The 12246-nt window shown below is 41.3% G+C and overlaps 1 protein-coding gene across 4 annotated transcripts in view; it reads left to right on the top strand.

The window, feature by feature from the left end:
- Nucleotides 1-3344, top strand: part of PDE1A (phosphodiesterase 1A) — a 228859-nt gene extending 225515 nt beyond the window's left edge. For 2 of the 4 annotated variants that reach the window (XM_084892606.1, XM_084892604.1), the window contains 2 exons: nt 1505-1621; nt 2738-3202. In XM_084892606.1, the coding sequence (XP_084748732.1) occupies nt 1505-1578 (74 nt within the window). In that variant the 3' untranslated portion in view covers nt 1579-1621; nt 2738-3202. The other 2 variants (XM_084892603.1, XM_084892605.1) reach the window with 2 other exon arrangements.
- Nucleotides 3345-12246: the final 8902 nt, after the last annotated feature.

Genomic DNA, 12246 nt, shown 5'->3' with positions numbered 1-12246 from the left:
GTCTAATGGAAACATTTGCCTCACAAGTGTTTCATCTGAACCAAGTATGTCGCTCCCGTATTTGGAAGGTGATAGTACCTCAGCAGACAGAAGCTGGGAAGGTACGAACAAATTTCCCAGAGGCTGTGGACATTGAAAAGGAACCATCATTCTAGGTGCCCATACCAAGCTGGAAAAAGGCTCTAGCCATTGTCCTTGGCAAGAAGTCCCTGAAGAGCCCCTGGATGTGCTCATAGAAGAATGAGCTCTAAATGCCCGACAGTGGAGAAACTTTGCTGCCCCTCTCAGCCCTCTTCTCTCCTTTCTCCTGCTCAGGAGGCAACATAGCCATCTGGGGCAGGGGAAAAGAAACATCCACCATGCCCCACTCCCCACACCATTTCTGGGCTCTCCAACAAATCCAATGTTGGAAAGAAAATTTTTTTGTTTGTCTTAAGATTGATGTGTATTTATGTGACCAGATCTTCTAATGTCTGAGTTCGGACTTTGGTAACTTAATGTGATCACACGATTTTTTTATTATCTAAGAATGATCTGAAAAATCTTGATACTACCTGAAATTTTTATCCTGGTACAAAAGATAAGCTGTCCCCATTGAATATATTTTTAAAGTAGGAGACAAAATAAATTTGCTTTGTGATAACACCTCATAAGTTTATATGTTTACTAATTTTATAACTTTAATAGAAAATCTGTTGCAGTTGATATAATGCAGTTTCACAATATATATTGAAGGAATTCTCTCAAAATTAATTGGTACAAAGTTTAACTGTTAATATATTTTTCAATCAAGTGTCAGACAGAAAGAGCAGTTGCTTATGTACAACTATTTTCTGAAATATCCAGATAGTTTGAGTCATTGATTAAAAAATTAATTTCTGTGACTTTTGTTTACTTTCTTATATTGTAAGCTCTTTTAACTGTATATTTTGCTTCATATTTCTGTTTTTGATAGATTCTTTGCAACCTTTTTTGAAATGTTGGAACAGTTTACATGCAAATGTTTTTCTTCTTCTTGAAGGTTTATATGGAAGCCAAGTGATTCTAAGATTATAAATTTCATTTTGGCAGGTTGTTTTATCTTAAACACTACTATTCTCTGAGGCTCATTTGTTTCAAATTCATAACAACTAAGCAATGTGTGCTAAAAGATACTGATCATTAGAGGATGTGTTTAAAAGAATTTGTTTTAATTAAAAATATTCAAGAAAAACATATGTGATTTTTATATTTGATTTAATAGATGTTTAAACGTGTCTCATCTGTTTCACTTCTGTATTCCCAGATTAAATTGCAACTTCACAAAGTTGTGTAATGGCCAGAAGATGACTTGTTATACTCTGTAAATCCCACAGGCTGAAAAGAAAATGTTTGCTATCTTTGGAGAAATGTGCCACAAAATCCATTGTATAATGTTCTTCAACATTTTACCAATTGCTTCAGTTTCCCGACCTTACTCATTTTCCCCACAGGCCTATTTTGATTTTGTTTGCTTGTTTTCTAGGTGAGCCTGATCCTCATAAGAGCTCAGAAGGCCAAGTAAATGCCGAAGAAAAACGTGCTGATACACATTCATAGGTTTGGAATACAATAATGGCTTCTGTCATTTTAAACATGAGAGGTAAGTAACATTTTTAGATAAGAAACCTAATTTCTGAAATGAATGGTTTGTAGAATGTCACTAGAGACAAAGTTGTTTTAAATGGCCTCCTGGATTCTTTTTAGAGAAATTTCTGTTTTCTATCTTCTGAGGCAATATCTTAAATATTTACCTTTTCAAAGAGTTCTTAATTTGCTTTTCAATATAAATTTTACTTACTGAGACATTTTAGCTTTTCAAAAATAATTGGCTATAGTCAATGGGGAGGTTTAATCCTGATTTCTTTTTCTACTTCATGTAGAAAATGTACATGTTTACAAATAGTAATAACAAAGCAAATACATATTATGAAGGAAACATCAGCTAAAATCCATGAACATGTGCCTCAATGGTTCTCTTAAAAATTCAGCTTCTAGGGCTTGCCTTCAGTCTACCAAAGTGTTACGTCTGGGAGGGATGCCTTAGAAGTCTGAATTTTTAATAAACCCACCTATTGATATTTCTGTACGCTAAATTGAGAACCACTATGTTGGGACTTGAAAGGAGGTGCGGGTAGTCAGAAGGGAGAATGTGTTTTTATAGTGGAAATGCCTTCATATTTCCTTAAATAAGTAAGAATCTAAGCTCAAGTCTTGTAATTCATCCTGCTGTCTGAGTGATGGTGAGGGCAAGAAATGCTGAGAGTTTGAGATGTTATCTTAGCTCCTCAAATGTTGCTTAAGATATGGAAGAGTTAGAAGGTGATTAGTTTTTAAGATGATTATTTTTTCAGTATTTTGCACTTTTTTATAAAACTGATTGATAACAATGGTTTCATTAATAGCAACTTTCTAGTGTAAGGCACTGTGGGGCATATCTTACACATATTATCTCACTCAACAACTCCAAAGTTAGTAATTGTGATTCCTATTCTATGTATGAAGGTTGGGTAGAAATCAAGACACACACACACACACACACACACACACACGAGAAATAGATGAATTCCAACTGATATAAAACCAATATCATATACTGAGAAATTGCTTCTTTTTGACAAGGTATATAAAATCTAAAGGAAATTGCAACATAACACAGTAATTAATGTCTGTATATGACTAAGACATGATCTTCATATTAATTTGAATTTTATTTCAGGATAATGAGAACAGTACTAAAACTTAACTCAACTTCCTGCAGAACTATATTCTCTATCACCACACACTTGGATCGGGTTATTTTTATGGACTCCTGTGTAAGGATGAATAAGAAGAATGTAAATTCTATGCTAGTAACTCTGGCCAAATAAATAACACTCAAATTTGCTATCGAGGTTTTTAGCCAGTGCTCTGCCATCCTTTTTCCTCCACAATTTGGTGTCCTTCAATCAATCTAGAGAAATTTTTAAAACAAAAGTGGACAGTTTTAAATTGTCATCATTTTGAACCAGGTATAGCATAGGTGACGATGCAAAACATGTGCAGAAGAGTTATTTTAAAATGTTAACTTTCTTCCACTGTTTTATACAGAGTGCTATGACTACAAATTTTTAAGGTCTTAAGTAAAAGGAAAGAAAAAACAAACAAACAAACAGAAAAAAAAAACACCAAAATTATGGAAACATTTTTTACAGCTCTAAGGAGCAAGCCATTTAGATCGTCCTTGTTATTTCAAATGCACGGGAACAAAATGAGAGGCAGGACTATTCCGAAGCTGTGGTGGAAGCCCTAGAACAACCATGGAGCGTCACAACCTTGGCCTGTGATCTGACACACACGTCACCATGACTCGCAAGCCGGGAACTCACAGTGCAGCCCGTCCTGCACAGCAGCGGACCAGCCTGCACCCACCCCTGGGGCTTCAGCATACTAACGCGTCCCCTACAGGGTGCCAGCACCACGGAAATCACACATTCCCTACAACCCTGGATAACAAGAACCTCCACTGTTGTTGGAGACAGACAAAAGAACTGAGAATGGAATTTTGCCTTCTGGGGTGTTGATCCCATTAGAATGTGTGTGCGTGCGTGCGTGCGTGTGTGTGTGTGTGTGTGTGTGTGTGTGTGATGTGTATTTAAAAGTATCTATGAGAATGGGAGCCCACACTTTTCTGTACAGATAACAGTATTTGATGTGACTTGACGTTTTCCTACACAGAAACAAACCACCACCCTTGGAGACTCTGCTTCCCTGTCATGTTTTGCCTGAGCATGTGCAGAGCCTTTTCCTTGCTCCAAACTGAAGAACCACCTGTATTTGTGTTTAGCTGACAAGAAAGTCAAGCGCAGTGAGGTGTTGTAACTTTTCACTGTAAACACGTCCGTGATGGTGAGACTAAGTGACTTTGTTTTTGTAAAAGGCAGAGACTGGATGGGAAACACCAAGATCAGCCATCAATGAAAGTGAAGGAGGGTGTGTCGGTCCTCAAGACTTTTCTGTTGCACCTGCTTCTTTTCTGGGTTCTACCATGCTAAGCAATATTTTAGAAATGGATACAACCAGAAGCTTTTAAGCCTCAAGAGTGGGATTTTTATAACTCACAACTTAGAGCTCTTTTAATGTGTAAGCCATATTCTATATGCATATTAGGTATGCATCCTTCTAACTTAAGATAGATTTGTGTATAGACGATGTATAAAGTGCTTTTAAATGTTCTGTGAATAAGGTACTGTGCTTTTGTTTCACCGGAATCTTGTGTAGAAGACAGCTATATAATTGAATTGTATCATAGGCATCATATTTGCAATTGATATTTTAAATGTAAGCAGTAAAGATTGATCTATAATGATGTATTGGGGGAAATATAGATATGTACATCATGGTGACATTTTGTCCTTTTAAAGAGGTATTTTATTTTTATTTATGGAGACACTATAACTATGGCTTTCAATGTCTTTACGTAGCTATTTACCAGCTCGAAAACATTCTGCATTTGAAATAGAATCTGCCTCTGGAAACTCTGCTTAGTTTTGTTCCTGTTTGAGCCAGTTGTCTTTCCTAGAGCTACGGGGCCTCTCGAGGGAGAAGTCCATGGAAACACTGCCACTCCATCGTCCTAGGACACGTGCCCACTTTGTTCCTGTTAGCACCTTACAACCTGTAGACTTTGTTACTAGGCAGCATGGAGGCATATAAGGAATTTATCCATTTCTGCCTGTGGGGTTTCACCTACTTTTCCAGGTTGCATGACGCAGGACAGTGGCTGAACTTCCAGAGGGAGAGGAGAAGACTGTCTTTCAGAAGACTTGTCTTTCCTATCCTCCCTCCCCATCTCTCTTTCCCTCCTGGCCCTCCCCTGGCTCCTTCTCTCCCTTTTTACTTCCTTGTTCCTTCCTTCCTTCCTTCCTTCCTTCCTTCCTTCCTTCCTTCCTTCCTTCCTTCCTTCCTTCCTTCCTTCCTTCCTTCCTTCCTTCCTTCCTTCCTTCCTTCTCTCCCTAAGACAGCTGCCAGCAGCCGACTAGAGCAGCTAATGAGGGGGTCACAGTGGGGCTACCAGTGCCCCCTCCTGTGAACATCAGCGCTGAGGCTGAGGCGCCCTGAAGAAAGAGAGGGATGGGTTAGGCTGCTGCACCGTGAGCATTCTGCTTCGATCATTATCCCTCAGCTTCCCAGAGTTCCGCTAACAGAGTTTCCTATGCCTTTCCCTATGCCCAGCACCTCTCATTGCATTGTAACATGACAAGCTGCAATTCCCGTGTTTTTACTCTGCTGTAATTTACTCTTTTGTATATATGACTGTTAAATAAACCGTACTTGAGGGACTACATGGTGAAACACTTGGTGTCTTCTGTAATGGAATTTGACGGGGCACTGAAAAGTCAGAGAAATCAGGAAAAACCGGAAGTGCACCAACTCAAACATTGATTTGAGTCCTGTCCAAGAGAGCCTTTTGCTCTATTTAAGACTTTTTCACTCAACAGCCATTAGGGCACCTGTTATTTGCAAGCTCTTGGCGAGGTGCATGGTGCACAGAGGAATCTGGAAACCTAAACCTTTCCTCGAGACTTCCTACCCACAGTGGGCCTAATCTACAGCCAACAATGAAAGCGCACACAGAGAGGTGCCAACAGATACCCCTCTGGATCATAAAGGAGGCACACGTTGCTTCCCTCACCAGGGCTTCCACGGACGCTGCTGAGATCAGGTGGCACGTGCATTGACACTTCGGTCATAACTAATAACAAAAGCCCATGCTCCCTGCTTATTTTCTGGGTACAGCCCCCAGAGACTCTTAACAAACCTTGTCTCTAATCCGCAGTAATCCAGCAGAGTGCGCATCGATGTGAGTCAGGAAACCAAGTCCCAGAGAGAGAGCCTTCTCTGAGGCCAGGGGGGTCTCAGGCGGCGGAGGCCACAATAGGACTGGGTCCCAGGTGTCTCTGTTTTTCTTTCTACTACATCTGTGCAGGGCGGGGCAGAGTTCAGTGGGAAGGAAGCACTGTGAAGGGCAGTGTGAGTGAGGTGACACCAGAAAATAACACAGAAGCGGAGAGTTTCAAGTCCAGGCGAAGACCTGGAGACTTTCAATTCAGCGAAGTTAGAGTAATTGGCACAACGGATGTCACCTCTCTGGCCGTGTCTCCAAGGTGCTAAAGCATTCGTGATGAAAATGTAAAAATGCATCTTGTCATCACATATATGAATGAAATTTTACTTTGTCACTCCATGATAAATTTCTACCTAATATCAGGAAGTTTTCAAAGGCCTTATTTTAATTTAGAAATACAATTTAGACATAAAACACCTATGTCCTTTGGAAGCTATATGAAGCCTTCTGCCCTCTAATTTCTTTTTCTAAACATTGCAGTGCTTAGCCACTATTTAGTGCAAGCCTTAAACAATAGACTATGTATGTATTTTAGTCAAAAAGCAAACTCCTAATAATGTCCCACATTACATACATGTCACTTCTTTGGAGGGAATTCTAAATATTTAAAATGCTAATCCTATATATGGAACAATATGTATATTTACATTTTTATTTGAGGCCATTTATCCTTTAGTAACATTAATAAATTTCTAGGTCATTTTCTTGTGATGGTTGGAGAGCTTCCTTTGCATCTCAAGCTGATACATTTCTATCTTTTATTATTAAAGATAATAATTATTTAGTGTTTATTATAGTCTCACTACTACATTACATTATTTTCTTTTTAAAAAATATATTTGTTTTTTTTTTTTCAGAAAGGAAGAGAGAGGGAGAGAGAGATAGAAACATCAATGATAAGAATCACTGGTTGGCTGCCTCCTGCACGCCCCTTACTGGGAATTGAACCCACAACCTGAGCATGTGCCCTGACCGGGAATCGAACCATTACCTCCTGGTTCATAGATCAACACTCAACCGCTGAGCAACACTGGCTGAGCTGCATCATATTATTTTATGACATTCTCTCTTGTACACCCTGTTACTACTCTTTGAGGAATTGTTACCCCCATCTATGGAGGAGGAACTGCGACCAAAAAAAAAAAAAAGATAATCTGTGTAAGATCATGCAGCTAGTAAGTGGAAGAACTGGATTTGAGGTCTGAAGGGGTGTGACTCCCCAAACTATTAAGTAGACTGCCTCTGGCCATTATGGGAAGATCTGCATGATCTTCTCCACCCACCACTCCCATCACTTCTCATTCTGCCCTTTATTCCATTCTGCTCTTTAGTCCATATCCAGGCACATGTCCCTAAACACTACCCCTCTGGTAGGGCAGAATTCCCAGTGACGGATAGCAGGGGCAGGTGTGCTTTGGTGACCAATTACAGCATGTCTTACAGCAGATTTCTGTGGGTGGAAGAATTATTTCCCATGCTTCATATGTATAAGCTTTGCTTTTAAAATAATCACTGGTGTAAGCCTAGACTTTGCTACTTGAAGTGTGGTTCCCACTCGGGAACTTAGAAATGAAGAATCTCGGACCCATCCAGACCTGCTAAGCTGTACTTGGCATTTTAAGAAGATAACTTGGATATTTCTACGCACATCATTTCTAGGGAATAATTAAATATGGAGGCAATTCTAAACCCCAGCTATGCGTTTAAACATGACGTGTTCTCTCCCACCCCCCACACCAGCACACACACTAAATAAGAGGCTTCTGTGCTCTCAAAACTGTATTACTCTCTGAAAACTAAAGCAAACCAAATCCCAGGAGATTGCTGAACTGGATGTAGTCTATGATTTCTTCAATCGTTGTGAACCTTACTGTGTAATAGTGTCACAGTCCATTTAAAGTTAAATCATATTATTTCTATAAACATTATCGACCTATTTCTTCTTTCTATTCAAAGAACATTGCATTGTTTCGATCTTTACCATCCCACTTGTCTTCACTAATTGGCTTCTCTGCTTCCAGCTCCCTTCACCTTTTCTTGTCTGCACACTGTTATTAACTGAAATGTCCTTAATTCATTCTTTGGGCCTATTGCGCATCTCAAAAAACAGTTTCTCCTGGTCTCCACCAGAGGTCAGCAAACTCTTCCCGTGAAGGACCAGAGTAAATATTTAGACTTTGCAGGCTACTTTCCACCACAGGGTCCCCTCCCCTTCTGCTCTTTCTTTTTTATTTTCTCTTCCTCTTCCTCCTTCCTCACGTTTTTCTCTCTCCTCCACCTCTTCCTTTTCTTCTTTAGCAATCCGTGAGAAATGTAGAAGCCCCTCTTAGCTTAGGGCAATGCGGTTGCACACATAAGCAGACCACCAGGCAGATTTGGCCCAGGCCGCCCCCAAGGCCCGGAGGCAGTACCTCCAACACACGCGTCCTCCACTCACTGCACACGCGGCGGCTCGGGGGGCTGGCTACAGCACTGCTTCTCAGCCTTCAGCGTGCATCAGCCCCCCTGCCCGAGATTCTCATTTAGTATGTCGGGGGTAGGGCTTGAGTGATGCAAACCACTTGCCTACAGGTAAAACTTAACTCGTTGGTATAGTGTCCAAGCCCTTCCCAGACTAACCGCAGCCTGAGGTGTTAGCCATAGCCTTCGGGGCACCGCTCACCTTCCTGGATGCCCGCCAGGCCTTTGCGTCGGGCGGATCTTGCTGCTCTCTCTGCCTTCGGTGCCTGTCGCTGTTCCCCTTCCTCCCAGGGCCTGAGCATGTGCCAGCTCTCTCTCCCAGCAAGCCTCTTCTCATCACTCTGGTCAGAACCTTCAGCCCCGCTCCTCCGGGTGAACAGAGACCGCTCTCCCTCTGTGCTGGGAGAGTGTAGCTCTCCGTGTCCTATGCGTGCTGCCAGATTTCAATGTAAATACCCTTACATGCTGAAACCGGTGTGGCTCAGTGGATAGAGCATCGGCCTGCGGACTGGAAGGTCCCAGGTTTGATTCCGGTCAAAGGCATGTACGTTGGTTGCGGGCACATCCCCAGTAGGGGGTGTGCAAGAGGCAGCTGATGGATGATTCTCTCTCATCGATGTTTCTAACTCTCTATCCCTCTCTCTTCCTCTCTTAAAAAAATAAATAAAATATATAAGAAAAAGCAAAGAAATATTCTTACACATAGAAGGTGCTCAGTAAATATCTGTTGAGAACATGAATATGAGTCAATGAGGGAAGGAGGAAAGGAAATGTTTATTCTTGTTTGTCCTCAGCGTTTGATGTATGATGAGTTAATCCTTTTTAGATAACATCCCTGGCAAGTCAAAATGAGAATCACTTTTCAAGCACTTAGATACACACAATCTCAAAAGGCCATTTGTGTGTTTTTCTCAGAGCAGGCAAATGGGGAGTGCATTAATTCTTAATTAATTCTTAATAGCACACTAAAAGCAAACCTGAATTATACAAGAGAAACATTCAGATCTCCGCCTCTGTCTCTTGTCTACCCTTGGGGAGACGGGTCTGCAGGTGCGCTGATATGTTAATTGCAGCTAATCTTACCCACTTTGCCAAGGAGAAAAGCCCACACATCGAGGGGATTTCCTATAGCGGGAACCTTCAAGCTTTGGAGCAAGAATGAACTCCATCCTGGTATGTCTTTGGTGTTTGGTGGCCGTAGACCTTAACATTTTCTCATCTCTCACTGTGAAGACTTTGATAGAATGGTCAAATGATAATGAGGAATATTTAAAGGATCTAGACAGTACCTGACACATTGTTAGTTCTCAATTAACATAAATCAATGTCATTACTTTATATTTATCCAAATGTTATTATTTCTTATTGAATTTTTGTGGAAGACCTAAGGCAAGACATATCTTCTCCAAGGACTGAGTTTGGCTCTCATCCAATTTTAGACTTTGTTACGTATGGTCTCTGTGATCTTAGACAAGCCTCAGTTTTCTCATCTACGAAATGGACATGGTGAGAGTACCTGTTTTATAGGATTGTTGGAATGATTAAGGGAAATGGCTTGTGTAAGGTGCTGAGGCTATGTAATGACACATAGGAAAAACTGAAATGGTACAAGCTATAAAAGTAAGAATCCACCAGGAACCTCATCCTCTTCCTTTAAAATTAATGCAGGCTCCTCATTTCGGGACTATAGCACGGCCTTCACTTCAGCAGCAATATCCCGAAGGTCCACATGCGGGGGAGGCTGGTCCATGTGAAGAGAAGGCCGGCCCTTCCATAGTGAAGACCGTAGTATCACTAATTTCATCACTCATGTCCTTGCTGGAGGAGTGGGAAGGCGAAGTTACACATATAGATGTGGGTAGATTGAGACACGTGCTGACGTGTATATATACAGATGGCTCTAGGCCGACGCATATTGCTGTCTACGTTAATATATGTCATGTAGACATTGGATGGTAGGGCACAATTTTCATGGCAATATTAAAGAGAAAGATGTCAGCATAAAAATAAAATAAACTTCCTAAAAGGTTTTGTTTATTGAAACACATTATTAGACATGCAGGTGCCCTGCGAAGCAACAATAGCCGTTTCTAAAAAAAAAAAAAAAAAAAGAAGAAGAAGAAGAAGAAAGAAAGAAAGCTACAGGCACATGCCCCAGCAAACTCCACCAGTTTCACAGAATGTATTACATTTCTTTTCTCTCTTTAAAGAAGTTTTCTTTTCTACTTCAGCATCAGTGCAATATATATGCACATATATAAATACTAGGGGCCCCGTGCACGAATTCATGCACCTTGAAAGAAACTGTGGGCTGCGAGGCTGTGGGGGTGTAGGGGTGGGTCTCGGCCCATCCTTGGGCCCCCATCCAGTCCCTCTCGCCATGGCCCCCGCTCCCCTCTCTGTCGGCAGCCCCTCGCCAGCTGCTGCTGTTTCCATGTGCTGACAGCACTGTCCCTGCTTGCACCGCTGATGGCCAGCACCAGCAGCAGGTGTGAGCGGGGCCAGTGCCATCAGTGGGTGCGAGCGGTGGCTGTTACCCCGAATGCCCCTCAGGAGCAGGGGGAGGTGGAGAAGCCCTCAGGAGTGATCGGGGCTGGCAGCTGCTGCTCATACCTTTTGACAGCGCCAAGCAATTGGGGCCAGCACCAGGCTCCGGCATCATCAGCAGGTACAAGCACTGAACAGGACCTCAGGACCGCAGTGTGTGGGGGCAAAGAATGTTCAGTAACCACCAGAGGCTCGCCCCAATTACAGCGACCGGTGCCCCACCTCGGTCTGGTTCCCCCGCTTACCTGCTCCACCATTCCATCCTGGCCGATGCCTGCCATGTTCCACACTTGGCCGCCTGCTGCAGACACACACCATGTTCTGTAAGCGCCCCCTGGTGGTCAGCGCACATCATAGTGACCAGTTGTTCGGTCCTTCGGCCATTCGGTCTATTTGCTCATTAGGGATTTTAAATATATAAATTCTATACACACACATATATTTCCAATCTGAAAAACAGTTCAACTCCACATTACACGATGAAAGATTGTTTTTAAAAAATTAATATATTAATAGAAATAAACATAAAATTTATTTGTGATTTAAATATAAATTTATTAATTTTGGCAATTATATTTTCCCACCAAAGTGTATTAAAATTATTTTACATCATTACAGCTTTTCATAGTTTAGGATGAAAATGTCTGGTTTTTAATGTTATTCTGCCCCTATTGTAAAATTATTTTTTAAATTTTTATTTAGATAGCAACCAGTTCCACTGAACTGCTTACCATGAAAATCCCTTTTCCTGGCGTTGCAGGTGTATAGCTTAAGCTTGGTACCATGGAGAAGTGCAGGACTGAGGAGTGTAATTCCTATTTTAGTCATCACTGACTTTATGTCAAGCTTGAATTTTTAGCATAGTGGGTGTTTTCAAAAGCAAATAAAGACCCATAGGATGTTTAAAACGCTTGACAAGTATAACAAATAAGTAAACACTTCAAAATGGGAATCTATGTCTTATTAGGGCAAAAGAAGAAAGATGAATGCAACATCTAAGAATACAGCTAGGGAAACACACCCATATAATTCATGCTGCAGGGGTGATGTGATGGGAAACCTGCCTAGTCTTGACAAATGCTACTCTCTCTTATAAAATAAAGAAGAGAGGATATACTCCCGTCATTATTAAAGAGATATCGAACCAGCCATCTTCAAGCTATTTGGCTTTCTCTTAAGCGCTTACTGATTCATTGCTTTGATTTGTAGAAAGCCATGCTATTCCTTTGCTGCTGCAGGGAAAGAACGTTTTCCTCCACTCTCTGAGGGTGCCTGGCTGGGTCTGAAAATTAAACTGACAGAGACAGATTAATAGGGAAATACAAATGTATTTA

Source organism: Pipistrellus hanaki, assembly GCF_964339955.1.
Source record: "Pipistrellus hanaki genome assembly, chromosome: 8".
Classification (NCBI taxonomy): Eukaryota; Metazoa; Chordata; class Mammalia; order Chiroptera; family Vespertilionidae; genus Pipistrellus; species Pipistrellus hanaki.
The sequence above is the reverse complement of the archived record's forward strand: the minus strand, read 5'-3'. Positions and strand labels throughout refer to the sequence as shown.